General features: G+C 42.8%; 1 protein-coding gene across 13 annotated transcripts in view; it reads right to left on the bottom strand.

Moving 5' to 3' along the window:
* Positions 1-2112: 2112 nt before the first annotated feature.
* Positions 2113-27374, bottom strand: part of gramd1bb (GRAM domain containing 1Bb) — a 59480-nt gene continuing 34218 nt past the window's right edge. For 6 of the 13 annotated variants that reach the window (XM_052078396.1, XM_052078382.1, XM_052078393.1 and 3 more), the window contains 20 exons: positions 23174-23384; positions 22087-22107; positions 20733-20756; positions 19021-19041; positions 17967-17990; positions 12379-12463; positions 11411-11514; positions 10817-10912; positions 10505-10585; positions 10003-10118; positions 8755-8917; positions 8433-8625; positions 7998-8141; positions 7573-7691; positions 7164-7306; positions 6964-7067; positions 6102-6402; positions 5319-5426; positions 4868-4988; positions 2113-4032 (listed from right to left, as the gene is read on the bottom strand). In XM_052078396.1, the coding sequence (XP_051934356.1) occupies positions 3943-4032; positions 4868-4988; positions 5319-5426; positions 6102-6402; positions 6964-7067; positions 7164-7306; positions 7573-7691; positions 7998-8141; positions 8433-8625; positions 8755-8917; positions 10003-10118; positions 10505-10585; positions 10817-10912; positions 11411-11514; positions 12379-12463; positions 17967-17990; positions 19021-19041; positions 20733-20756; positions 22087-22107; positions 23174-23287 (2172 nt within the window). In that variant the 5' untranslated portion in view covers positions 23288-23384 and the 3' untranslated portion in view covers positions 2113-3942. Of the gene's footprint in view, positions 4033-4867; positions 4989-5318; positions 5427-6101; positions 6403-6963; positions 7068-7163; positions 7307-7572; positions 7692-7997; positions 8142-8432; positions 8626-8754; positions 8918-10002; positions 10119-10504; positions 10586-10816; positions 10913-11410; positions 11515-12378; positions 12464-17966; positions 17991-19020; positions 19042-20732; positions 20757-22086; positions 22108-23173; positions 23385-26988; positions 27218-27374 lie in introns of those variants that run through there. The other 7 variants (XM_052078389.1, XM_052078383.1, XM_052078384.1 and 4 more) reach the window with 7 other exon arrangements.

Consider the following 27374-nt stretch of genomic DNA (forward strand, 5'->3'; position numbering starts at 1 on the left):
CGTACATTCATCAAGTTCTTACTGTACACTTTGTAACTGCGGCAGTGCTTTCAAGCTAAATAGTATAACATGGCAGCGATTATTTCTTCCTATAGCTTTTATCATGTTTTTCTTTTTTCTTCTTTTTTTTTAAATTCCTGAGACAACACAATACATGGACGGATGGATTCCAATTAACACCAACAAAGCATTCCATTACGATGAACAATAGCAGCTTTGCCTACCTTAGATACAATGTACGGCATATATATTGTAGCCAAGTTCTGAATTGGTGTCGTTTTAGATCAAATACCCCGATTATTCTTTTCTGTTGCTTTAACAACGAGACTGTTTTTTGCAATTACTATGTTGATTAATGCCAATTAATACCATCAATGTGTTCCACTGCTGTACACTGACAACACAATCTTCAATACCATGCAGGTACAGTCGCTGATACTATTCAATAGTATACCTGGAGTAATCTAATTAAGATTTGTTGTAAAAAATAAATAGAATGACACATTGAGTTCAATACCTGCTCTTGAAATACACGATATTATACACTGGCTCTCCAGCTCGATCAGTTGACCGTTTCTTCAACAAAACAATATCAAAGAAAAAAAAAGGAAAAGTAAAAAGAGTTCTTTTTTTTTCACGACATTCTGTACCATCATAAAAATGAAGCATAGATTCTCTTTATAAGCCTTAAGTGTCATCAAGTTTTCCCATTGTGGTTTCTCTTTCTCTCTTTCCAATATATTTATATTAAAACATGTAGCGGTGAAACATGTAGGAAAAAAAAACAAGCTTCGAGTGAGCCCCCACACAGCAGGAGTTCATTCGTGTTAGTCACACGCACACACGCACACACACACACACACAAAGTTAAGATTCCTTTTCCTTCCTACACATCACAAGTACATAGACAACCCATTGAAGAATGCAGAAATATACTTTTCAGGGGATCAAGTAATTCTCATCAAGACCAAAATGCAATTCAGCATTTGGGAAATGATGGAATAAAGTGCTTCTCTTACTTTAGTTTGGAAGTGCTCTAAGTTACGGCAGAAGTTCAGCTAAAAGGTTTCGTCTTCTAGTCATGCTCTTGTAGCCAATCTACTACTCATGAACAACATACAACATGACTACGTATTTCTAGAATTTGTTCATTTGGTTATGCTCATTGTCATGCTGCATCCAACACAGACAAACACTTGAAAACAAATCAAATTGGCGCACTTTAGGGAAGAGTGTGACATCTTGGGACAAAGCGATGAGTAACGTTGCCTCTGGTGGCCATTTTGAATTAGCGCGGCAGTGCCACGCTAATTAATCATAGTTTAATTAATCAAACATAATATCATAGTTTTTGATATTAACACGATGAGCAATGTAAAAACAGTTACAAAATTAAAATAATACATTTTAATTTGACAAAATTACATTTAAAAAATAAAAAAAGGCGAGAAAATTAAAATTCCTCACAAAGTTTTTTTTTCAAAGTTCATCAAAAGTCCTCATCTATCGGTTCTTATATGATGTACATTGTATTATGGCTTTATCCGTGTCATTTTTCATATTGATTTTAACTTGGGTGGCATGGTGAGGAAGTGGTTAGCACATCTGCACATCCTGGGTGAGTTGACCCCGGTTTCCTCCCACATTCCAAAAACATGCATTGGCAGACTGATTGAACACTCGAAATTGTCCCTAGATGTGATTGTGTGAGCGCGAATGATTTTTTTGTCTCCGTGTGCCCTGCGATTGTCTGGCAACCGGTTCAGCGCGTACCCCGCCGACTGGTCAAAGACAGCTGGGATAGGCTCCAGCACGCCAGCAACTCTTCTGAAGATAACGGGATTAGAAAATGGAAAGATGGATGATTTGAACTTTACGTAGTCCTGTATTAAGATTTAATACTTGTAAAAGGTTGATATTTTTTCCCGCCCTTCCCTCATTATATTTACATTTTATTGGTGTGACGTTTTTACTTTTGGGGGAGGGGTCAATTTTTGGGGGGGGGGTGATTCACAATGGGACAGCTTCCACTTCAAAGGGGACGTCCACAGTGCCCACACATCCATTTGTGTTCTAGTTTTACAGTTAGTTTTCCTTCATTATATATATATATTTTCAGTGCTGTCCCACTATTTCATCGCATATACAGAATAATGATTCAATTGAAAAGATGTAGTTGTTGTACAGTAGAAAAAGCGGGTGAAGGTCCCATATTCAACCATAAAAACTAGAGGGGAAAAAAAAAGTCAAAATGTTTTTCAAAAATTGTGACTTCTAACCTGTAAATTCAACTGAAATCTGAACATGGAGGTTTTCACTTTCTATATCCATCCGATTAATAAAGTCATGTCATAGTTTTAAATTCTGTTTGAGGAGTAATGCCCAATTGGTGTCTGACTTTAACTGGGCCACTGCCAACTCACCAAGTCATTTTTTTGGTTATTTGGGGCAAAAAAAAAAGCTCTTCACCCCACGTTATGATAGAAACATCATAGTGAATGTGACCCGCACATGGCAAATTAGTATCGAGATAGGGGGAACAATCATTTTGAGTAGGTAAGAGTTCTACCCGGCAACAAGTTGCTGCACAAAGACATTGTGACCAGTAGAACTTTAGTATACTTGTGTTGTTTTAAACTAAATATGTTTTCTGTGTGGTGAAGTACATTGATTGGTGCCAAATCAGCTACTTTTCCATTAAAAAAAACAAAAACAAAACACCACTGGTTACAGCAAACCGATTGATGTAGTTTTCCAAACAGATGCAAGAACAAGGTTTCCATTGCAAACTTCAGTGTGGTTGGAGCTAATGCAAGGCTGCATCCCAAAGCCTTACATTTTTTTTAAAGGTAGTCTGGCTGCAGGAACAAGGAACGGAAAAAAAAAAAAATCACGTGTGGAATGGTAAAAATGTCACACTCTACACACACACACACACACACACACACACAAACGCACGCGTGCGAATATAATCGCAGAATTGTACTTGCACACTGGACATGTCACAGACATATCTGGCATGCATTTCTTTCTTTAAACATGAAAACTTTTTTCATTAGAAATTATTCAGCAGCACAAGAGCTCTCATTTCTTATGTACATAAATGAACAATAAATATAGGTAATGCTCATACATTTTGAAATATATACATTAAATAATGAAATACTCTTATATATATATTTCAAATATATTCATAGAATTCGTTCTAATTTGAAACACTTCTCAAGAGATATAGTCACAGTTTAGTAACAAAACATGTAAGAAGACGTCTTCCCACTAGTCTGGCTGCAGCGTCTCTTTTTTTGAAGTCTTCTAATCGATGCACACATTCTATTTCTACATTCGACCATCTTTGACTGGTAAAGGTTCTTTTAACGGTGCGCAGAAACAAACATCGTCAAAGCAGATTGTGTTGTCGTCATATTTGGCTGTCTGACAGGGAACCAGCCCTGACAAAGACCACTAGGGGCCAGATTTGCAAGATGACGGTCAAACCAACTGCAGTCGGCTGTCCGACCCCGAAAGAGAAGCTGCAGCGAGGACCTCTAGGGGGACGTCGAGGAACAGTCAAGAGAGTAAAAAGACCGAACTCTCCAAATGAACCCTGACTCTCCTCTTCCAGTTGTTTTTGCGACACACAGACTGGAATTAGAACCACATGAATACTGACAGGAGTTGATGCAAGATGTCGAAATGCATGCAGGAGTGTGAACGTTCTCCCTGCCTGATCCCCGGGTTGACACACATGGCTTACAGTAGAATGGCGTCGGTGCTGCTGGAGACATCTTGTCACGTCCCGTCTGCGACCTCTCCCCTCCATGCACTCTTCCTGTTTCTGGATCTGCTTTGTCTTAATCTCCCTGCATACAAACTCATTAAAAAATAAAAATACGGTCCACTATTGCACAGCATGCCCATCGCGGCCTTGTTTGCGGCAGTGGGTCAGTGGTAGTGAGTCCTCTTGTCATCGTTTTCCGAGCTGTAGTCCCTCAATCCGATACCCCGCTGGAGGTTCAATAAAGAGTCTTTCATCTGATCAAGATGAGAGTAAAGAGGGAAGCATGTCAGTTTTATGAGCGGCATATTCATGAGGGTGAAGCTACTCACGTTTGTTGTTCAGGAGTCATACAATTTGCAAGAAAATTATTTGAGGAAAGCAGCAAGAAATTATTCCAGGATTTCTTTGGAAACCTCTGTTCAGAGGATAAAAAAAAACACCCGTTTTCTGTTTTGAGCTCAGGCCAAAGGATTAACAGTTATGCTTTTGGCACCATCTGTCTTGGTGACAATGAAGTAAAGTCATCTCCAAAGGCAGCGGAAGGTCAATTGCTTTGTTGATGTAGTGCAATACATCTGGTGGCGTAACTCTTTCTTGCAATAACTGAATCAAGCCTGCGATCCACTGACTACACCAGACTGTTACAATCAAACTTTGCATGCTTTTCCAGGCCTTTACTGCAGCCTCATTCAGTTCTTGTTTGTTTCTGGGGGTTTCTCACTTCAGTCTCCTCTTCAGGGGTTGAAAAGCATGTTCTATGCTCCACCTGATTCCTTTGTTTGGGTCCATTTTTTTCTGTAAATTGCCTGATGAGTGGTTTGCATCTTGTAGTATGGCCTGTTTTCTTGGAACGGTGGTGTCACTGACTGTTGTCTTTGGGTGTTTGGTCACAGCTAGTGCAATGTTTCTGTCATCAACTGTTGTTGTTACTCTTGGCCAACCTGATTGCGCAATATCTCTGATGGATTTTTTCCTATTCTCTCAACTTCAGAAATGGTTTGGTTTTCTCAAATCTTAGTGTTTGCTTCGTAGCGAATGCAGTTTTCACAGGTGAAACTTACTTCAAGACATTGTCGAGTGTGCGAGTACCTGGTCGAGTAACACCACGGATGACTTGATTATCTCCCGCCACTTCTGCAGCTCGGCATCATGGAAACGCTGCTGTGCCTCCAGGAGCTGGGCCCACTCCATTTGTGTCTGAGGAAGTTTACTGCGAATACACACACACTTAAGCAATTACGAAGGAACAGCTAATGAAGCATGGCCTCCTTTCAAAGAATTTTACTAATGGTTTGATTCATTCCTGAAGCCACTTAAGAGACTTAATGGGTTCCGGTCACATACTGCCTATTATTAGTCATACTGAATGTGTTCATCCTATTGTGGACAGCGTGTGTGTGTGATTGCCCGCTGGGCAACCCTGGAAATATACTGTTTGTGGTCATGGGCTCATAGAAGATGGCGAAATTGTAGTATCTCTGCACAAATAGAGAATAGGAATCATAGTGTAAAATGTGTGCACGAGTATGCGAGTACAAACCTTTCGTGCAGCCGCAGACCTTGCCAGGTTGTTAAAGACTGCGCAGAGTATTCCAGCATCCATAGCTTGTAGAACAACATCATATTGAGGAACACCAACAGGACCAGACTGAGGGGAGACAGGAAAACAATTGAATTCATGAACAATAACTTTACTTTGGGATTTTGTAATGCATATCTGTAAAAGGACTTAAAAAAAAAATACTATGGGCTATTGCAGCTATGCGAATAAATAAACTGCATGTACCTTAGACAGATCCTATGGGTGGCGATGAAACGAGAGGAGAGAGGATTTACACTCAACGGCAACATCTCAGAAATTGAAGTCAGATAAAAATGTTACGTAAATATCGGTGAAATGCGCCTGTAGAACCCTGAAAGCAAGTGCTTCATGACTAACAAGATATTTTTAAAAAAATACATAAACAACCCCCCCGACCTCCCCAGAAAATGATCTGTTTGCATCACACTGAAATATGTATACCACACCGTTAGGTACATATCAGAAATGTAACATTTTTACAAATAGCCGAGGGGATGCTCCACTGCATTTGCAAATGTAGGGATGGATATCAAAGGGACAGATATTTCAGGAACTACAATAGCACTCAGAAAATGGTCGACCGCAATTCATTTGTTTCCCCAGGAGGGCCACTAGAACTGTGAAACCATATAACGCCTGTATAAATGCCTCACTGTATGATGATATGGTGTGTGCACAACAAATTGATAAATCAAACAGATATACCAAATGAAGTGTCAGGTGTGAGCATGAGCTACATACACAAAGCTGATGATGAGTAGCAGTTTGGAGACGCTGGATAGAGCCGAGCCTCCAGGTAGGCGACGGTGCTCCGGACTCTGATGTCTGGTCTGCGTGGAGCCCGCCACTTGTTTGATGCGCTGAATCACTTCCTCGTCCGTCGGCGTGGTGACGGGACTGAGTGCTTCGTCCAGATGCTGGCTACGCATGTGGGGGGTCGGCCTCTTTTTCCGTCTCACCGTGGCGCTTTTCACCACTTTAGTCTTCGGGGAGAGCTGGTGGGCCTCGGTCAGGATCTCCTCCAGCTTGGACAGCTCCACCTCTGAGAAAGATATTTCCATGAGGGTTGAGTGTGAGTGATGAAGTGCTAGCTCAAGCAGGATCACTTTAAAGTCTCCCACATCACACCGTAAACAAAAATGTCCTTGTTTTGGCATTACCAGTTATGAAATCTTAATCCACATATACAGTCGTGCTATTGAGGAAACCTTGAGTTCCGTTTCAGAATCAACATTTTCCGTGGCATAAAATATCACCAAATAATACATTGATAACAAATGAGATTGTGCACACACAATTGAGTACACATAAATGAAAGTGTAGAATTGCATAAAAATTCAAACTATCCGTCAGCAAAACTTTGAAAGGATAGTCCTATGTTTACTGAGAAATGGAAACAAACCTTTCAGTGTTATAGTGTTCTTAGTTTGGGAAAACAAAATAATAAGGAAGCATTTGTCAAAAGCTACGACATTGCTGCTTTTCTGTTCATGATCTCACATTTCTTGTAAAAGACGACCGATATTTCAGAAACTGCCTCAAAAGATAGCAGGACGCCCATCCCAACAATTTGCAGAATTCACACAATAGAACTGTGGTTCACCAAGTTGGCGAAAGTTCTCCTCCAACCCACTCCAGAAGTTTTTCTCAATGAAGCCTTTCACGAGCCCCCATGGCTGTTTTCTGTAGCGCAACTCTGTTGATACCCTAGAAGACAAATACAACGGAACTTTTTCTGACTGATGCCAACGACGTGGCAAGAATCAACAAGAAAATAAAAAGCTATTTGATGGTTTTACTCACCGTAAGCGACACTTGTTCTTGGCCACCCGGGTGAGCATGTACCGGTTGAGGGTGTAGAAGTAGTCGTGATAGGGGACGTCATGCGTGATGACCTCAGCGTCGATGATGTAACACTCACTCTCCTGACTGGCCTTGTATAGAGTCTGAAAGATGTATTTTGGATTTAAGTGTTGAATGTTTCATAGATTTGTTATTCTGTGTGTTGACTGGTGATATGAAAATGAAGCTTCAATTGGCTTCATGAACCAGTGGGATTTTTTTCGACTCCTCCAAATGGCACTGTTGGTTTAAATAAAGTACTTTTATCCCAATGTTGAACAGAGAGTGCCACCTAGAGTAGTCAACAAATACCACTTGTTCATGAAGCCGATTTGAAGCTTCATTTTCCCAACACCAGTGTCGACAATACCTGCGTCTCAGTGACTGTTGCTGTCTTGGGGGCAAGAGGGTTTGACAGTGAAATGGTGTACAGGATCTCCCTTGTCTGGTTCCCAGCCTCCTCCTTCTTCCATGGGTGGTAAACCACATCTGAACACACAAAAAAATGGAAAACACAGACATGTCATTAATAACCCATGAAAGGATCTGCGAATCTGACAGCATAAATCGTAAGTACGTTCGATACCACTTTTTTCTCAGACCGATACCAGTATGATGATTCACTCTGCATACTCACTGATTCTCTAATATTTTTGATATATAACATTAATTTAACACAATGATAAAACATTGTAAACAAAGCCTTTCTTTCTGACACAGATGATGATTCACCGATGTGTCAGACTGCTACATATCGTTCCTTAGCCATTGCTAATCAATAGTATGAATGCAAACCTGAGAATCGCCGCTGCTCCATGAAATCACTCATGAACTGCGACTCTGTGAAGAGGATGTCATACAGCTTGTCCACACTAAATTTGTAGATCTCGTTGATGTGCTGCCTCCCATTCAGATCCTCGTGAAAGGCCTGAACTTCACCTGTCACAGAAACAAACAAACATGAACAAGGATGAAAGGTAACCATGATCAATCGATTAAATCGTCAACCAAGGATTGACCTAAAGCCTTAGGTACACCCGAATCCATGATTTATCTGACAGACATTTAGAACAATTCCAAGCATCTAATATTTGGGGACAAAGCGAGCTCCATAAATATGTATATGTATGAATGTTCATTGTGAAAGTTGAAGTAGCACAGATCTTGTGAGCCTCTCTTTTGACATTGATCGCTGGTTTACACATGATGTAATCTGCCCTTTGCACTCACCCTCATCGTGTGTCTCTGAAGAGTCGCTGAGCTCCGTGGGGATGTCCTCGTTGTCGTTGAAGTCGAGTGAGGGTGAGGGGATGGGAAGGCCAGTCGCGCTGGTGTCGTTGCTCTTCTCTTCCACCAGCAGGGGCACAGCTAACAGCTCGCCATCCAATTGGCAGTCTGTGAAATCATCTGTGGAGAGGTCAAACTGGTGTAGGGGTGGTGGTGGGTGGGGGGGGCAACAGCACAGAAAGCCTTTTATTGGCAATCATAATGTGGAACATCAACAATAATAATTCTTTCGATGAGGGTTGTTCAAATGTGGCACACGACTTACTGTGATGGGTGTGTCATGATTGCCCGTGCGGTTGATGGTGCTGTTTGGGACAACCTTCTTGTGAAGAAGAGGTGGACTCGCCTCAGGCTTGGCTTCTGCACTGCTTTTCGATAAGTTGTCGTTGTTCATCTCATTTTCCTCATTGGGAATCTCTTCACTGAACCTGAAGGTGCCACAAAGCCGCAAAGTAAGATCAAGTTAATCCCATAAACATTCACACCCGAGTGTTGATCTCATCTTCAAATGGGAGCGCCGGAAAAATAACATTGGACATTTTTTTTAAAATAGATGTTGTTTTTAAGAGCTCACATCTTTTTTTTCCTCCACTTTTTGATACGTTCCATGTCCAAAATTAATCATTCTCTTTCTCAATACATGTCAAGCAAATGGTAAGAAATGACATTTGTATGATCAGATTGCAAACAGGCAACCAGTCTGGGGGAGACACTGCCTCCAAAGTCACCTGCGATCGGCTCTGGCTCACCTGCGACTCTAATGAGGATAAGCGCTATACTCAAATGGACAGATTTTTACGTAAAGGTGGTGTCCGTGTTTCGGACATCCCATTCATGCAAAAATGACAAAACGGCCAAAATGTAAACGTTACGTTTTTTCATATTTTACATATATATTTTGCTATTTCGTCAAAAAATTACTTGTCCCGTCTGTGGTCCTTGAAACAATTTTTTTTCTCCACCTGTTCTTCATTATCCAGTAGAGGGCGGCAAAATAGAGTCAGAATTAGCTCATAATAATTACAAAAACCACATTTGTGACTATTTATATCTCACACATTTTAAAAAAATGTTTGGTCTGGTCCAGCCAAAAGAAAATGTTGAATGGGTTAAAAAAAAGATGTGAATCAAAAAATGCTTTTGCTTTTATGACGATTATTCCGACCAAACAGAGAGTTGTCCTGAAGAAAACTTCATTTGGGAAATCTGCCACTGCAGTCTCACTTTGTTTCAATCAGCAAAATACACTCTCTACTGCTAGGAGCGACAATCTCTTTAAACTAGTCGCCTGGCAACACAAAAGAGAGCACAATAATTACTCGGGAAAGGCATTTACACACAGCTCTGCTGCTTTTCATTTAGAAATCCACTTCCCGCTTCCCGCTTATTAGGAACTCTTAAGTAAGTGCAAATAAACAAAGAGAAGAGGAGGTTACAATTTTCATTGCGCCCGTGTAAACAGCTTTTAATCAATCGGCATGTCATTTGGAGAATTGTCTGCGGCCACACTCACCCCATGGTGTTGAAGTCGTCATCAGGGGGAACGTAGTCCTCGTCGTCACTGGTCAGGCCGAGCTCATTGCCGTAGCACTGATGGACAAAGTGCCACAGCTCTTTGGGGCACAGCGGCTGAGGTGAAAAAACAACGTCACAGGAATTAGAAAGTTTGGGGAAGATCACAATGTAGTCCACTGGACATCTTCTGGACTTTCTCCAGTGGATTGAAAGCACAATTTGAGCGTTGTGGCTTTACCAAGTGCGGAATGTGGTGAATTATAGTTTTTAGTAATTATAGTAGGATTTGACGAATAATGTTGTAAATATAAGTCCTCAAAACAAAAGTTAACATAAAATGACAACATAATACAAGACGACACATTAGACACAGACAATCGTGCAATCTTCACCACTTTCCTGCATACACTTTGTTGTCTAAAGCAGTTAGAGATGAAAGAGGAGCGAATCAAAGTGTCCTTTTCACCGCATCATTTCGGTTTCCAGTTCAATTGTTTTACCTTGTCAAGCAGCGCATTCTGCCATAGTCTGAACATCATCATGTACGTCCTGTCTCTGGCTCCAAAAGAGGTGAAAAAGTGCTGCCGAGAAAAATAATTAAGCACATGAAGAGCATAATCCGGTGAGGACATCGGAGGAATCAACATTGAAGCCCCCCCCCCCCCCCCCCCAACTAAATGGACACAATTCCCACAGTACAAAATGTCCTCTTTTCATCATACAATGTAACTGTAAATACATTCCTTTCATACAGATCAACTTGTCTTTGCAGTCGTTTCATTTGGTTGGAATCGTTTGCAGCAAAACCTTACCTTCTCATTGTCAGTGCAGACCTGGATGGCGTTGGGAATGAGGCGGGCGGTCTTCTCTTTCGTCATTGAGCAGATGTCCTTTAGCCGCACCGTTAGCTGCACGTGTGAAGATGCAAAGTACAAATACTCCTCAGAAATCACGGGCCAACTACTCCAGTGAAATGGCAACACAAGAGGGCTCTATAAATCGCAGACGGCCGCATGCAAAAACTGCTCAAACTTACACTGTCTGATTTTTGGGCTGACGCAAGCCTGACTGCATTTGTTTGATAATTTGGCTCGCATCTTTGTGCGATGCTGGCTTTTCTGGCCTGCCGAGGGTGGATGCTTCGACATGCACACGGCGCAGCTGACAATTTGGTGGCTGAACGTAAACTCAAGTTTACGCCTGTTGGAGCCACTTCTAAGTATCGGCGTATATCGGTAGTATGACGCGATTTTGGTGAATTTGATTGACGGTTAGCATCAGGGTTTTGACATCAGTAAAAATGCCAAAACACAGTCCAGCCTGCCCCTGCGTAGAATTACCCCGCGCCTCGTGCCAGACTTGCACCGGGTACGAAAATAGAACCCAGAGAGTGGCAAAAAGCATACCAGTGTTTCCCAGCGGAATATGTTGCTATAGAAACAGATCCAGTTCTCGGAGAGGTAGAGTCGTCCCTGTAGTAGGATGTCCCGTTGCAGAGCACAGGAATAGTCTAGATCCACAAAGACATGAAACGGCATCATCAAAACGTACATTTTCGATTTCGATTGCAATCAGCCCTGTTTGTCCGGATTGTGAATGGGGATTTGAGAGAAAGGATTACATGCTAGATGCATCAAAGTCAGCGATGTAAACAAGTGCATTACCCCAAAACAAAATGAATGACACTCACTAGAACTGTAGGCTATTGCCGCCATGTCAGCAGTTGTTCGGTCAAAATAAATCAATACAAAAATTAGATAATTACTGACCAAAATGAAGGTCAACTTTTTTTTGGGCTTAGCAAATAATTCCGAAAACAGCTCTTAATATCAATGATGATAGTATTCATTTACAATTCAGGACATTTTGAAGTAATGAAAAAGAAACCCGAATGGATCGGTTGTTGTTTCCTAACTCTTGATGGAGTATTTCTTGTCTGGAAGGTGGAACAGTAATGTGGGTTTAATAACACCAGTCAATATATTTTTCCCTTTTTTTTTTTTGTCAGAGATGCGAGTACACTTTCCTTGAGGAACTTTTTTTCATTTCAGGTGGGAGAGTGGTCAACTCCCAACCTGAAGGTTGATTCAAATGTCCTCAATTAAAGTGGATGCATGAAAAAAAACGGATGCATGAATAAGATGCAGACCACATTTGCAAGTGCAACTCTTGACCACAAAAAGGCCACGTGGATATCTTTAAACATGAACATGTCACAGTCCAATTGATGATTTTTATGGCAGTCGGCTTCACGAGGACCGTGAGGCAAGTCAAATTTCATAATGACAGCCAGTAGTTGAAACATGTGACCTTCCGAGTGGTGTAAAGCCAATCGTTTCAGATGGCATCTGTGCGTCAGTGGCATCCCGCTCACCAACAATGAGTCTCTCAGTGTCAGGTAGCTGCTTGAAGAGTTTCCTGAAGTCCTCATTGCGTTGCTTGTAAGTGGGGCTCAGCACCTGCGGAGACGAGCACAGCGAGAGGCATTGCTGGACCATGTACAAGTGCACGCAAACGCACAGGCATCTTCATGCTTGTTCGTTGACACACAAGCGGAGCGTGTGCGGCGGCGGCAGGGGTGGGGGGGCCTTGACTGGCCCTGGTGATTATTGAGGGTTGTGTGAGGGATTTTTGGTCATGACGTTGACTCGATGGCAAGCAGAGTTACACAGAAAATGCTGCGTCTTAGTAGAAGCTCAATTCCAAAACAGCCCACTTCACGTCATTCGGCGAACATGCCGTGCGCATTTAACACGGTCACACATTCTCGCTTTGGCATCACACAGCAAACGTATACGCTCCACAACGGCGAAAAACATGAGCTACACCTGCACAATTCCTCGAGGGAATATAGCAATGCATTTTGTGGGACAGTCTGTGAGGTGTACGTTTGATTTGGGCCGTTTTATTTTCGCTCACGGACAAAATAGTATTTTGGTGAATTGAGTTCCGTGTGCCTCTGTATGCAGCAGTTTTACATGACTGCAAACTACTAGTAACCGCAATCGCCACAACACTCTTATATGCAGGTGTAACTAATGCCGTGGCTGCGCTTGAAAATGCAGGTACGGTACGAAAAGAAGGTTCTCCTTTGACAAGCAAGTTTGAATCTTAAAATTTGTGCTTTTCTGTGCAGAATGCTAACGAGAAACCAGCCTGCGATATGACGCCAGACCTCTTTGAGCGTTCGAATAGCAACGAGTCACAACAAGGCCTGCACTTTATTTATTGATGGGGAATTACCACAGAACTATGCTGACACCACCGCTTCCATGTAGACCCAAAGCAATGCTTTGTTGAACTTCATTTGATTTTGTCAAGTGACTACACACACAATGGACACCCCTGGATATGGATACACTTCTGTAAAAATTCAACATATAGTCTACTTAAAAATGTATCTCCATCCAGATGATTTTATTCCATGCACCTACTTGACAAAATCAAATGGAGTAAATTCAGCACACCATTTGTTTTCAATTCCCCCACATTTTGGTCCAGTTCCCCGCAAAACGTGGCTTTATTTACAAAGTAGCGGATGACTTACTGCAGGGATCTCCTCAGAGTTCCACTCAGGTTCCCAAAGGTCTGAAGTGGCCCACACCCATTCCCAACCCAATTCGCCTGTTGCTGAACCCTGCAGAAGCCAACCTGCCAGGGCCTCATCCAGCGCCAGCACAGACTCCCAATCCGACATCAAACAATCCTCATCTGGTTCCATGTTCGATTCTTTGTGTCTCATGGAGTCAAGCAAATATCCTGCCTTGCACCCCGTTGCCACTGACGTTGAAGTTGAGTGGCTGCCCTGTTCTGTGTGTTGGGTTGCTGCTCCGTGTCAATGTTGAGCGTTGGACACACAGGCGCACTTCAACCACATGAGCCTTCTCTCTCTCTCTCTCTTCCTCTTACACACACAGGAAGAGGAGTTCGAGCCATTGCCCTTGAGTAACCCCGAGCAACAAGTCCTTTATTATCATGGCAGAAGCACCCACCTCCCCACCAACGCCACTCCCCTCTCTTATCCCAAAGGAAGTGTGCAAGTTGTATGTGGAGCTGCCTTGGGGGGTCTGAGAGCCTTTCGTAATTAGTCTGTTTAGGACCCACAGAATGAAGCACGTTAAGAAGTGAAAGAATGGCGAAGGAGCCAAGGGGTAGTTGAGGATGTTTAGAGAAAACGTGAAGTTTTAAGTCTGCCGCAGGGAGTGTTGAGTCTGGCCAAGTGATTGAGTTACAGAGAACAGATGTGAGCATAACCTCCAGTTACCTCCGACTGCAAAACAACACCATCAATCGGGACACACTCAGAACTGGGCTCCGGAATGACCCAGCCAGTGTAACGTATCATAAAACGTGAAACTGCAAGACCCTTCAACAATGCGGAAATAGACAAAATTGATCAAGTTCTATAACATTTAGGAGGATGTCACCGTGCAGTGGAACCGGTACAATTGAGGTTTTGCCTTAAGGAATGTGAGCATAATATGCCCCCCAAATTGATGTTGGAACGGATGATTTCGATTCTCCGATGTTTCCGATGGGGAACACGGTTTCAAAAAAATCGAAACGAATCACACTTCAAACAGTTTCCAGGAATTGAATGTGTTCGAGCTTTGACCTTCCACTGGCGATGTTTGAATCCCAAGAAAATACTGTATGCGCCGTATTGTCTGTCGGTGAGCGTATCTGATTTTAATCACAATGCTAGGAAATTAAATGGCTGCAGAGAATCAAGAGTGTGAACATCATCTGACATCTGATATTCATGATAGAAATCCAAAAAGTGATTTAATCAACTGCAATGCATGTACGTCATATTTGCATCGCGGACTACTTGAAAATCAGCCATTTGACAAAGTCAGATCATTTACATTTTTAAGAACATGGATCAATGTAAAAAAAGATTTTTTTTCCCAAACAAAGTAAATATTTCTTTATTCATTCATTCATCATCCGAACCGCTTGATCCTCACTAGGGTCGCGGGGGGTGCCGGAGCCGATCCCAGCTGTCTCCGGGCAGTAGGTGGGGGACACCCTGAACCGGTTGCCAGACAATCGCACGCTCACACTCACACCTAGGGACAATTTAGAGTGTTCAATCAGCCTGCCACGCATGTTTTTGGAATGTGGGAGGAAACCGGAGCACCCGGAGAAAACCCACGCAGACCCGGGGAGAACATGCAAACTCCACACAGGGAGGCCGGAGCTGGAATCGAACCCGGTACCTCTGCACTGTGAAGACAACGTGCTAACCACTGGACTACCGGGCCGCCCCTTCTTTATTCTTTATTCTTCTTTTCAATTAAAAAAAAAAATCTTTTTTTTTGTATGGTACATTTGGGTTGATGGAGCCGGAAGCCAGATGAGACAGGTGTGCCAAAAAAAAAAAAAGCAGATAACGAACAACGAGGAATGTATCGTTAGCTTTGGGCGCTAACCTCCTTGCTCACCCTGGCTTAAATTTAGTTGCGGGGCCTCCCATGTACACATGACCGATAATCCCCAAAAAATGCAAAGCTTGCATCTTCTATTTTGATGGCACTCCACATACAGTGGCATGCATGCGACACTTGACTAAAAATATTGACAAGAATCCAGAAGGCAAGCGTGGTCATCGAGGCCACGGCGGTTGCGAGCCCAAACGTTCATTCCAAAGACGTCCTGCTGTTGGCCAATATGTGGCCTTTAACGACTCTCGAAGGACTGAAATCATTGTGGCAGAAACTGATGGTAAAGTTCCGCTTATTCACATAAAAAAAAAAAATAAAATAAAATAAAGTCTCTTAAGTAGAAAGTGGCCTTTCTAGCATGCGGTTAAAAATTTCATCCGAACTCAGGCTGACGGAATAAGTTTTCCTCGGAGATGACTTGCGGCACCGCAGCTCTGAGCGGCCCATTATTTAAAAATCATTCAACTCATTGTTCTCCAATAAATCAAGTGAAGAACGAGGTCATTGTGGCACCAAAGCAGTGGCGACGGAGTCGGGGAGGGACAGTATTTATAGATCTGGTTAACTATTAACAGCCTGTACAAACACACAGGGATGGAGAAGACTGGTACTGTAAACCAGATTGGGGGATGAGTCATTTTAAGGGTGGAGGGGGATGATAAGCTCATCCTTTTGACTACAGCGGATTTTCATTAATATTCAACTTCAGGATGTGTTCCTCTTGCCGCAATGTGGGTGGGTTTCGGAGTCTGCGCTGATGAAGAACGAGGAAAACCCCTTGTAAAACGGCATCTTTTTTTGGCAGCCTCAACAGCTCTTTTTCACTTTTGACTCATGGCCACATGCACTCCCCCAATGCTTTTTTAAAAATGTTTTTGTCAATGTCTTCCCTCTTGTTTGCACAGACTGAATTGAGAGCTGCAGAGGAAGGATTCGGATAAAGCTTGTGCCAATGAATCAAGCCCAAACCTTGTTGCCGTTTTCATTGAATCACGTTATTCCCGTAAACATCCCTAAAATCTCATGAAAAATAAGACGACCCTTTGTTGCTGTCACACTTGCACTGTTTGTGGTTCGCAACACTCACAAAGGGTAAAACAACTATTACTCAAGCAAGAGTAACTCAAGTGGTCGACTTGCGTCTGTCATTGTGACACGTTTTTAGAAGTACAGGTAGTGACTATTTAGAGCACCAATACAAAGGTTGCTCATTTCAGTTTTATTTGACTAGTTTTCCCCAAAAATGCACTTCCATCATTCAGGTGTCAAGATGTGAGGCCATCTGCTTTCCACATCCCCAGCTTTGCAGGTTTTTTTTTTTTTTGTGTCCATGACTGGCCAATTGACATCGGAAAGACGTTGCAAAATTGCCACCTGGCACAAACAGGCTTTAACCAGAAAGAGAAGTAGGAAAAGGTAACTTCATTTCTAGGTTGAGAAACAGATGCCGCACACGTCCTCAACTGACAAGCTTCAGGAAACGGTACCTCCAAAACGGAAGTGTCAACATCGACAACGAACAGACGACTTTCCGATGCTGCCCTTCATGGCAGAGTGGCAAAGAAAAAGCCAAAATCTCAGACTGCCGTTGGTGGCGGGGATTGAGACGATTGACTGACCGGCGCGTCACGCCGAATCATGATAAAAGATATGTTCCATATTGACTCTCACAAGACTGGACTCTCTAAACTCATTCATCAGCAGCCAATTCTGGACGAAGTCTGAAAAGACGTTTGAAAACGTCTTTGGGAGCGAATGAGTTAATTTGCAACATCGCATTATAGTCCCAATTTCCGGTAAGATTTAAGGGGATCTTCGTGTGACAATAACCATCATCATATTTTCCCCTGTAAAGGATATTTGATAAAGTGGATTGTTAGTCATGTCATCTGCAACTACGTGAACCACTAATCGTTATCCTGATATTAGTAGAAGGGATGTGAGTAAGCATGCTTGCAATGCACTGCATGGGTGAGGTATTCAAGAATCTCTTGGTGCTTTTTGGGCACACCCTTGTTTGCATTGTTCTCTTTTCAGAGTCCACTCCTGATAGCCAAATGGCATCCTTGTCTCTATTTGGGCACAGAAACTTTAGGCCTCATGCTCCATTGCTATGTAAATGTTAAGACATTAAAATATTGCACATAGCCCCCCCCCCCCCTACCCCATTGATGGATTTGTTTAGTAGAGCGAGAACCTCCATGCGTCTGTTGCCACCTGTTGCATACCAGAATAGGAAATCAGAATTGTCATTATATAAGAATTAATTAATTCCAATCCATAATTCAATACCTACTGTAAATACATTTTGACATTGCCTTGAAAGCAACAATTATCGTGCATTTGAAGCTTTGTAAATGATAAATACGGGATGTAAATGTGAAGTTTGGCATTGCAGTGAGGTGGGAATAGCACTCGGTAAATTAGATGACAAACAGACTGGGGAGACGTCGCATGGCACCAGTCTGACAGGCCAGAGTCAGCAAAAAATTAAAAAAATGCAAGTCATGCTTACTCTCATGATGTGTTGTCTTTCATGCTGGGGAGAGAGTGTACACAAACAGGGAATATAATATAATAATAATCATAATAATATGGGATTTGATTAAAAAAACACGTTTGGGGGCGGGGCAAAGGTTCAAGGCTGTGATATCAAATCCAAAATTCCTATTCTTGTGCCCTGCGGGCTTATTCAAAACAACAGACAGTCAAAAAGTGTGTCAAGCGAGGATTTGGGAGGAAGCAGAGCGGTGCCGTTACAGGGTTGGTACGCCACCTGGTGGTAGGTTAAAAAAACGCAATACTCAATTGCCTGTTGAATTTACCGTTATTACGACATATTTTGTATTTTCCATTGCAGTGGGCCGTGTCTGAGATACGACATCGAAGTTGGAATCAGAAATGTCCACATGGTCTTGCCAAGGAAGTATTAAAATTCACGGAGAACTTTAAACATAACCTGTGTCCCAAGTCTTGAATGACTGTCAATTGAGTAAACAAACCCACTGTGATGCATTGTTTATTTTTTCTTTTCGTGACATTTGTAAAAACTCTGAACAGGCAAAGTGGAATGTGACACACGCTCTGTCACACAGATGTTTTTCCATTTTTATTTTTTTTAACTGATTCTAAGTTTGTCATGTGGAGTGGTGAGATATGACCATGAAAACCAAAAGGTGAACTGAAACATGACTGAACTGAAACATTCAAATGTGAATGTTTATTTTTTGGTGGTACACACACTCCATGTAAATCAGCCACAAGGCAGACCTGAAAAAAGACGCATTCGACTGAAATAGTACTCCTGTTGCTCCTATCAGTTGTTTTAATTAGCCAATCATTGGGGAAAAAAATGCAGTAGTACATTAAAGCATGTGTGTTACCAGCATGATCATGTAAATATTGACTTCTGGACAAAAGGACACCGAGTGCTGCTTTAATCCCGTGCTATTTTTTTCGACCAACGCTATAATTGCCATTGACATGTCAGCAATCCACATACACAGTCTTACACAATGAACACACAAAAACACCTTAACGACATATACAGTAAGAAAATGAGCACTTACGTTATACCAGCTTTGGCTCTTCTGCAGAGGCAAAGAGATAAAAACAAAAGAGAGAGAAAGGAGATTTTGATTATTCAATTTACGACTTCTTCTCCGTGCTGGGGAGGTGTGCAAAATGACAAAAAACTAGTATACAGGGACTTGCACACTGCAATTAGATCCGATGAAAAGGTTTTTCTTTAACAATAAATAAATACAAGAATAATGCTCAGTTTTGATGACCTCTGTCAGAGATGAATACAATTGACAACATGATTTTCAGGCATAATATCATTATATCGCAGTTTGAATCAAGACTGAACATTGTTACTTTTCAGAAGGACGGGATTTGTAATCTTGAGTGTGTACAATATAGGAGCTGTTAGAATTAATGGGCTTTTTGTTTCAAGACGCCAGAAGTGAAACTGCGTTTTGCATACAAAGGTCAGCCTAAAATGCAGCCCACTGCACTGATACATACATTCAGCGCTATCCACAATATAAATAAATCATCAACTCTGCATTCCACGACATCAAATACTCAAACATGTCATATTACACCGACACCATCTAAGGAGTTCCAAGAAAAAAAATGAAGCCATTAATACTCAGTTTCAGTTGCAGTACCTTGAGCCAACTATTACAACCGCAAAAAACAACCAACCAACAAAAAACAAATTCTAACTCTCTGACATATTCAATCAAAACTGAGCATCCTTTTTTTCTTGCCATATTTAACGATTTACTCAATTTAACTGTATAAGTGTACCGAATGAAGTGTTCAGTATGTAGCCATATCATACTGTACAATGGACAATCTAGCTTCAGAACAGTAGGGGGCAGCAGAGTATCTCAACGTTAATAATCTCAATCACAACTATTTCCAGCCTTCTAAAAGTGACGGGTCAATGGTAACCATGCGGGAGATCATTCAAGGGAGCAAAGTGGAAGAGATGCGGGTCAAAGATAAAGGACCAGTGCATCTTTACTTCAAAACAAAAACAACAACGTGTGAACAAGAAAGCTCTCTTGAAACAGTTGCATTTTATCAAGAAAAAAAATTGAAAAAGAAACATCCCTTCCAAAAGCAAACAATATGTTTTGCAGAACCTGCCTTGAAAGCAGCTTTGTAGTTTTAGGACGTGCTTGCAGGAAAGATGATGAGCAGGTGCATTTGGTCTTTGAAACAAAAATGCTACATGTGTTCTTGAAAGGACAATTATTGTGTTTCAGAATTTGACAAGCAGTCACTTACAGCCGCGTCATTTACCGTAACACAACATCGTTCACTGCTCGCCGAGGCCTGGCTGTGACAATCGCTGAGCTAGTGTAGACTCATTTGAAGGGGACAGCAACACAAAAGGCTGGATGAAGTGCACACGTGTGTGAGTGTGCGTGCATGCATGTGCGTGTGACATGTTTGATGTGGCAAGTGCATGAGACCTTTGACAACACCCCCCCCCCCAAAAAAAAACGTTTGACTTTTACGTTTCTGCTGTTTGGATCATGACATTTATCGGATACGCGATGAAAAATGAAAACGCTTTCTCTCAGCATTCCAACTATTACAAAGCTTGAAAAGAATTACAAAGGTCCTTTCAAAAGGAGGGGAGAACACTGACAGGACCGCAGCTATCTCAGAGGATCCTGGCAAAAGCACTACGGCAGTGGCGAGACGAGGGATCGAGTGGAGAGGAAGGCCAAAAAGGTCAAAAGAAAAGAAAAATGCTTACTTTAATCAGGTTTAGTCTGTCATACTGAAAGAAAAATTTAAGAGAAAACAACCAGTGAGTCAAACAAGCGTTGAATGAAAAACCAAGAGTCTCATGGGGTGGCCTGCTGTCATCAAAGCGCAGCGGGACGCGGGCCTGATCTTGTTCATGTCACCGCTCGGACCAGTTTTCATGCGGCAGCCAGGCCGGCGTGATTTTCTTGGTGTTTGTGCAGGGAGGCAGGGTGCCCCCCTATTTGTCGAACATGCTCTTTTATTTGGATTGCATTAGGGTTAGGGTGATCAAGCTCACGTTGCCGGGACGACCTCACGCCATGGCTGGGGTCATGTGACCAGTGCTGACTGGCTTACACCAGGGTGGGGATTGCGATTGGGCGGAGCAGGAGGTGGAGGGCGGGCGGTCGTTGTGGACGGCTTAGTTTGAGGCACAGAAGCGAGGAGTGATGTAATCGTTTGGCATGCGCTTTGTGTTTGTGTGCGTTGCCGTGTGTGTGAAGCAGATTTGTGCATTGCAGCAAATAGGGCATCACGAGGCAGCCTTAAAACAACCCTCTTGTTGACGCACTTTTCACTGTATTGTCCGATGCACGTTTTTTTTTTTACAACATCAATGTTTTTCGGAAATATTTTAAACTCTGCCAAGCAACAACTTTCATGGATGAGAAAACCGGAGCACAGCGCTTCCCAAACTTGTTAAACCATGTTTTTAAAGACTTTATTAGGGGAAAGTTCATATTTCACCTTTCTATTTTGTGAGGAAAAAAAAAATCTGGAAAAATTGTGAGGGAAAAAAAAAATCAGGAAAAGGAAATGGAATAATTATCAGACCAGACCACGCATTGCCTGTGCGCATGACGTTAAAACGCCGATTTGTTTATGCACCAGTACTCCAATAAACGATCCCAATGCATTTACACTCAACGGCCAAAACTTTTGGTACATCTGCACAATGTAGTGAACACAAGGTGATTCATAACTTTTGGCAAGTATTGATTCCCATTCCCATTATTTCAGTACACGGTAGAGGTCTTGGCTTGGGTTTTTATTAGATTGCGCAGATGTACACAATACGGCAGCCAGCGAGTGCAAAAGCCTCATCAATCCATTAACAAGCGCTACATTGCAAATCACTGCAGAGGAAACACGGGGAAGGGGGGAGGAGGAGGTAAGAGGAGGTGAGCGAGGTGTAATTGGCTGTTGTTTATGGTTACAGGATGGAGAAGCAGGCCGGGCCGAGGGTGAGATGTTTCCACGGTGCAGCTTGACGAGACAAGAGGAGGGACACGAAGGGGGGAAGAGGAGGAAGAGCAGGAGGAGCACGGAAACATTTGAAGAACAGAAAGAGTAATGCTTACTTTGGAAAGTCGCTTGTGAGACTATCATGCAGACAGGAGAAGAAAAAGAAAAGCAAAATCAGATCGACAAAAAAAAAGAAAAAAAAAAGCACAAATAAATTAATACCAAGTTAAAAAAAAATAAAATCAGCTGAAGATAACAGAACTGTTGTCATCAGATGGCACAGGTTATCATGTGACATGAAGTGGCCGCTAACGCGGAGGGAGGGGGTGGGGGGGGGGCACACTGTGAGTGGATGAGTGAACAAAGAAGACGGTAAATGAACTAAAAGAGGACACAGACAATGAGCCCATGAATGTGACATGGCTTCATTAGCATTCATTAGCATTCATTAGCGTACGTGACAAATACAATCGAAAATCAATTTCCCCTTTCTCGCGGCAAAACCAAAGCTTAGGCAAGACACTTCACCAAAACGCTAATTAGAAATTGTGTTGGCCACGACTGACATTGATCTCCGATCAGTACACATGCAGTTGAGGTTGTCCTTCTGGAATAATCAACCAACTTCACTCAGTACCTATGGAGGAGTACCATCGGGTCTCACAGCAACTTTGAATCTTTTGTTGGTCACGTTGGCCAGATGGGCCATTTGACTTATTCAAATTTGTGCTATTAGGAGGATTAAACGCAGATTTTAGAAGATGTCTCACCCTAATTTACTCCACCTCAGCCCCGTCTCTGAGCACAGTTCCTTTAACCTCATAAACTGGCTTTTGCTCCAAGATGCTTCGTTAGAAGCGATGCTTGACAATTGAGCGTCTTTCCAAATTGTCTCCAGTCAGTTGATCTTTACACAGGCGGGGCCCAATTCACGTTTACCAAACATCACCAAGACTAAAGCTAAAATGTGATTTAACGTTTTTTTTTTTTAATGAATGAAATTCCGACACCTAAAAAAGGGTAAAGTTTCACCAGCTGACATTTTTAGAAACCAATTATTTTGTTCAGTTTTTATGGAAAGTATACATAATAGCTCACATGACAATGTGCAGCACATTGTGATATTTCTCCAACTGTCAAAACTACAGAGATAGGGCTCCAAAGTTTACAAAACGCTCAGAAAAAGCAAACGGCGTCACTCACTTTAGAGTTCTTTCCCCCGCTGCGTGCCGACTGCAGTGAATAGGTCCTCTGAACTACTTGCTCGGGCGTGGACGGGGACTTGTCCGAGGAGTGGTCCGAGCCCTTCTCCACCATGTTGTCACCTTCCTGGCTCTGTGGTGTGGGAGAGCGCGAGCGTTTGCGCAGGACTGGTGAGCAAGCAGGAGTGCTCTTGTTGGAGTTACTGGCAGTGCTGGAAAGAGAATAGATTTGAAGGGATGAGAAAAAGATTGAGCCGATAAATCTAGATATATGGACAGCAATCACAAGAGATGAGAGCAATGTATGCGGTATCAATGATATAAAAAAATGTATATCATGCAATAGAACTTAGTCTTAATTTTTTTTAAAGAATCAATTTACAAAGAAGGGCGGCCCGGTAGCCCAGTGGTTAGCACGTTGGCTTCACAGTGCAGAGGTACCGGGTCCGATTCCAGCTCCGGCCTCCCTGTGTGGAGTTTGCATGTTCTCCCCGGGCCTGCGTGGGTTTTCTCCGGGTGCTCCGGTTTCCTCCCACATTCCAAAAATATGCATGGCAGGCTGATTGAACACTCTAAATTGTCCCTAGGTGCGAGTGTGAGCGTGGATGGTTGCTCGTCTATGTGTGCCCTGCGATTGGCTGGCAACCGATTCAGGGTGTCCCCCGCCTACTGCCCGGAGACGGCTGGGATGGGCTCCAGCACCCCCCGCGACCCTAGTGAGGATCAAGCGGTATGGAAGATGAATGAATGAATGAATTTACAAAGATGTAACTTCATTAAAAGTAAAAAAAAAAAACAAAACGATGCGATACAACTTTGGGTCAATTATTGTTTCAAATACCCGCAATCTGCATGCGGGAACACGTGTTCTGCACATCAAAATTCTCTGTGCCGGCAACGGATGTGGCAGACAGACAACCACGACTCCAAAGCATTCATCACCATGGCGGGACAATTATTGAGTTATCGACATCAGTGGGGTTCCTTCCCTGGAAGAGTTACATCATTCAAGGCTTTACAGGCTTGATACTAGTCGTCAGCAAAACTTATTTAGTACACTGTACCACGTTCAAGTTGAGGATCATTACTGCCACTAATAGAGATGTAATGGCAACGGCAATATCGCGATACTAAAATTGCCCCGATATTGTCATGTCATGATATTCAAAGCACCAAATCTGTTGAATAGGCCAGGTTACTATCCATTTGAGCAATCCCAGCACCCTCTGGTGGTTAGTTTATTCATGCAGTTTAATTTGAATTAGGCACGTTTTGGCCATCTAGGTTTTAGAACGACGCTCGTTGCCAGATGAGGGGGAACGTAAACCGTTTGAGTTCCTCCGCAAACTGACTTGATTCACAATGTGTGTGTGCATTAGCAAGTAAGTGCCTCAATATTAATTGTTTTTAGTGTGATCAGCTGACGTAGCCCAATTGAATATAAAATAACTAGCCAATCCTGTTTCTTTGTTGCTGCTCCATGTACCAAAGCTCCATATTGTGCTTTAGGTTTCAATGTGATAATGTGTTTTTTTAAAGTTACAATATCATGGGTGGGCGGCCCGGTAGTCCAGTGGTTAGCACGTCGGCTTCACAGTGCAGAGGTTCCGGGTTCGATTCCAGCTCCGGCCTCCCTGTGTGGAGTTTGCATGTTCTCCCCGGGCCTGCGTGGGTTTTCTCCGGGTGCTCCGGTTTCCTCCCACATTCCAAAAACATGCGTGGCAGGCTAATTGAACACTCTAAAGTGTCCCTAGGTGTGAGTGCGAATGGTTGTTCGTTTCTGTGTGTCCTGCGATTGGCTGGCAACCGATTCAGGGTGTCCCCCGCCTACTGCCCGAGGACAGCTGGGATAGGCTCCAGCACCTCCCGCAACCCTAGTGAGGATGAAGCGGCTCGGAAGATGAATGAATGAATGAATATCATGGGTTGTTTATACAACATCGCAAGCTTTGGATATCGGTATATCCCCTTTTGATTCAAAAGAATAGATTTGAACCAAACCAAATCATTATCAAATTGTCTTGGAGAGATATGCCACACTTACAGTACAAACAAGTTTGTAAATTAGTAAATATTATTCCATCCTTAAATAAAATACAAGGCTTTACACGATTGAACCACAATTTTCCAGGGATGCACCTTTTTGAGGCAAAGCATGGTGTCATTTGAGGGTTTGCTTTCATACCCTCATCAATAGCAATCAAGCTAAGTGCCATTGTCTAACAAACTGATCATCTCTGCATTAGCTATCTTGTATTCTCATATTTGTTCCTCTCATGCAGAAAAAAAAAATCTGTTGCACTTGCAATGATAAAGATATTATCACGGTAAAAAGAAATTTCCGATCGATGATGGATTGATTTGACATGGTTGGATAATCCGTGTCCTACGTATTGAAATATATGCATTTGTTACTACATCACGTTCATAAGGAGCATTTCCATTTTCTGCCAGAAATGCCGTTTTAAAACAAGGCCGTCATTACGTTCATTAATGCCTGAATAGATACAGACATTTTTATAGAGCTCTCGTATTGGCTCGCTTCCGTTTGTCGAGGTGCTCCCAATGAAGTATCCGATGAGCATGTGCAATACTGCATATGCACATGCTCACATGTTCGGTACACACTTGATTTCAAGTGCGTAGTTTGGTTCACATTCAGTTTCATGGTCACAAACTGCGTGCATGTTTAAAATAAGGCTGATTAATTGCCGTTTGAAGATGCATTTGTAGCGCAACAGTTTAAAAAAAAAATATGAATAACAAGTGCGTAACCATGATGTCTGCTTGCCAGAAGCTGTGCTGCAATGTGCTTGCTCACAGTGAAGAGCTGCATTTATTCATTGAGGTCTATATGTCCCCGCAGTGATAGGGAAGAGTGTAGACAAATGCTTTAGCAATAAAAAAAAAAAAGCCCGATTGCTCGGAGCAGTGCATGCATCTATGCAACTGACACAAATCTCAGCTTGTGAAGATCACTATAGCAACAGAGGTTTAGATATTCAGCTTGTGACTAAATATACTCCTCTGTTCTGTTGCCTGAGCAAGGAAAGCGACAGACCACTTTGTCCTTGATCACTTGTTGGTGAAATTATTGCATATTTTGAGCAACCGATATATGCCATCAAATATTTAATCTTACAGAGTCATGAAAAACATACACACGCTAAGTCTGCACAACATAAATAACCATTCATCAGCCAGGCCCTAAATGGGTCATTTTATGTTAACTCATCTGCATGCCATGTACTGCACACTGAGGGACTTTTCAGGTGTCGATTACCAAATGCATGTCGCATTCATCCCAAACAGGACCAAAAAAAAAGCAAAAGTAAAACAAGCATGCTACTTGCACCACTTTGTTCCAGTCTTTCCGCTAAATAAGCTCTAAAGCTCTTAAATCCGATGGGCTCAAGCGGTCCAAACGTTCCCTTCCACAATACCCTCAGAGTTCCGGGCCTTTCTAAGGGGTGGGGGGGGGGGGGCTGCTTGTTTTTATGGTTTTGCTGACCCCTGGAAAAAAAACCCAACCCATCTGGCAAAAGTCCCTTCATCCTGTCTTGCGGCTGTGAAAAACCATGTGGGGCGCCACGCTTAACATCACCAAGTGCAGACGCAGACGTAAACATAAGCATGCGTGTGCTCAGGTTGCATTCGCGTACGCCAATACATAAATCCCACATAACAGGAGACGATGCATGTTTCAGACTGCAAAACGTTCCAAAGCCAAGCACACAGACTGTGCACGTTACATAACGACAGCCATCATGCGCCACCCTTCCACGCACAGCACACTTCTACCGCAGCTCGCCATACCCCTGGTGAAAGACTCGATCCCTCAACACGTCGCCGTAACAGCCCTCGAGGCAACGGCAGCCCTCGTCGGCCACGCTGACGCACTCAAACACCACCATGTCCTCGTAGACGAGCCCCAGCAATGAGTTGTTCACCCAGCGAATCATCCCACCGCCGACGGCGCCCTTCTTCTCAACCCCCCTTTTGTCTTTCCGCAAGAAGGAAAGGAGCACGGATGGAGGCGAGATGGACGAGGCAGGCAGGGGAGATTTACTTTTAGCAGGCTTAGGGCCACTGATCTTCCCTGGCCAGCTCTGATCTCCTAATAACAGGCTTACATCGCCCTTGGCGCCGGCTGCCAAAGCGGACGCACCGGGGGGTGTGAGGGGCAGGCTTCCTTCCCTCCA

This window comes from Hippocampus zosterae, chromosome 10 (genome assembly GCF_025434085.1).
Source record: "Hippocampus zosterae strain Florida chromosome 10, ASM2543408v3, whole genome shotgun sequence".
NCBI lineage: Eukaryota > Metazoa > Chordata > Actinopteri > Syngnathiformes > Syngnathidae > Hippocampus > Hippocampus zosterae.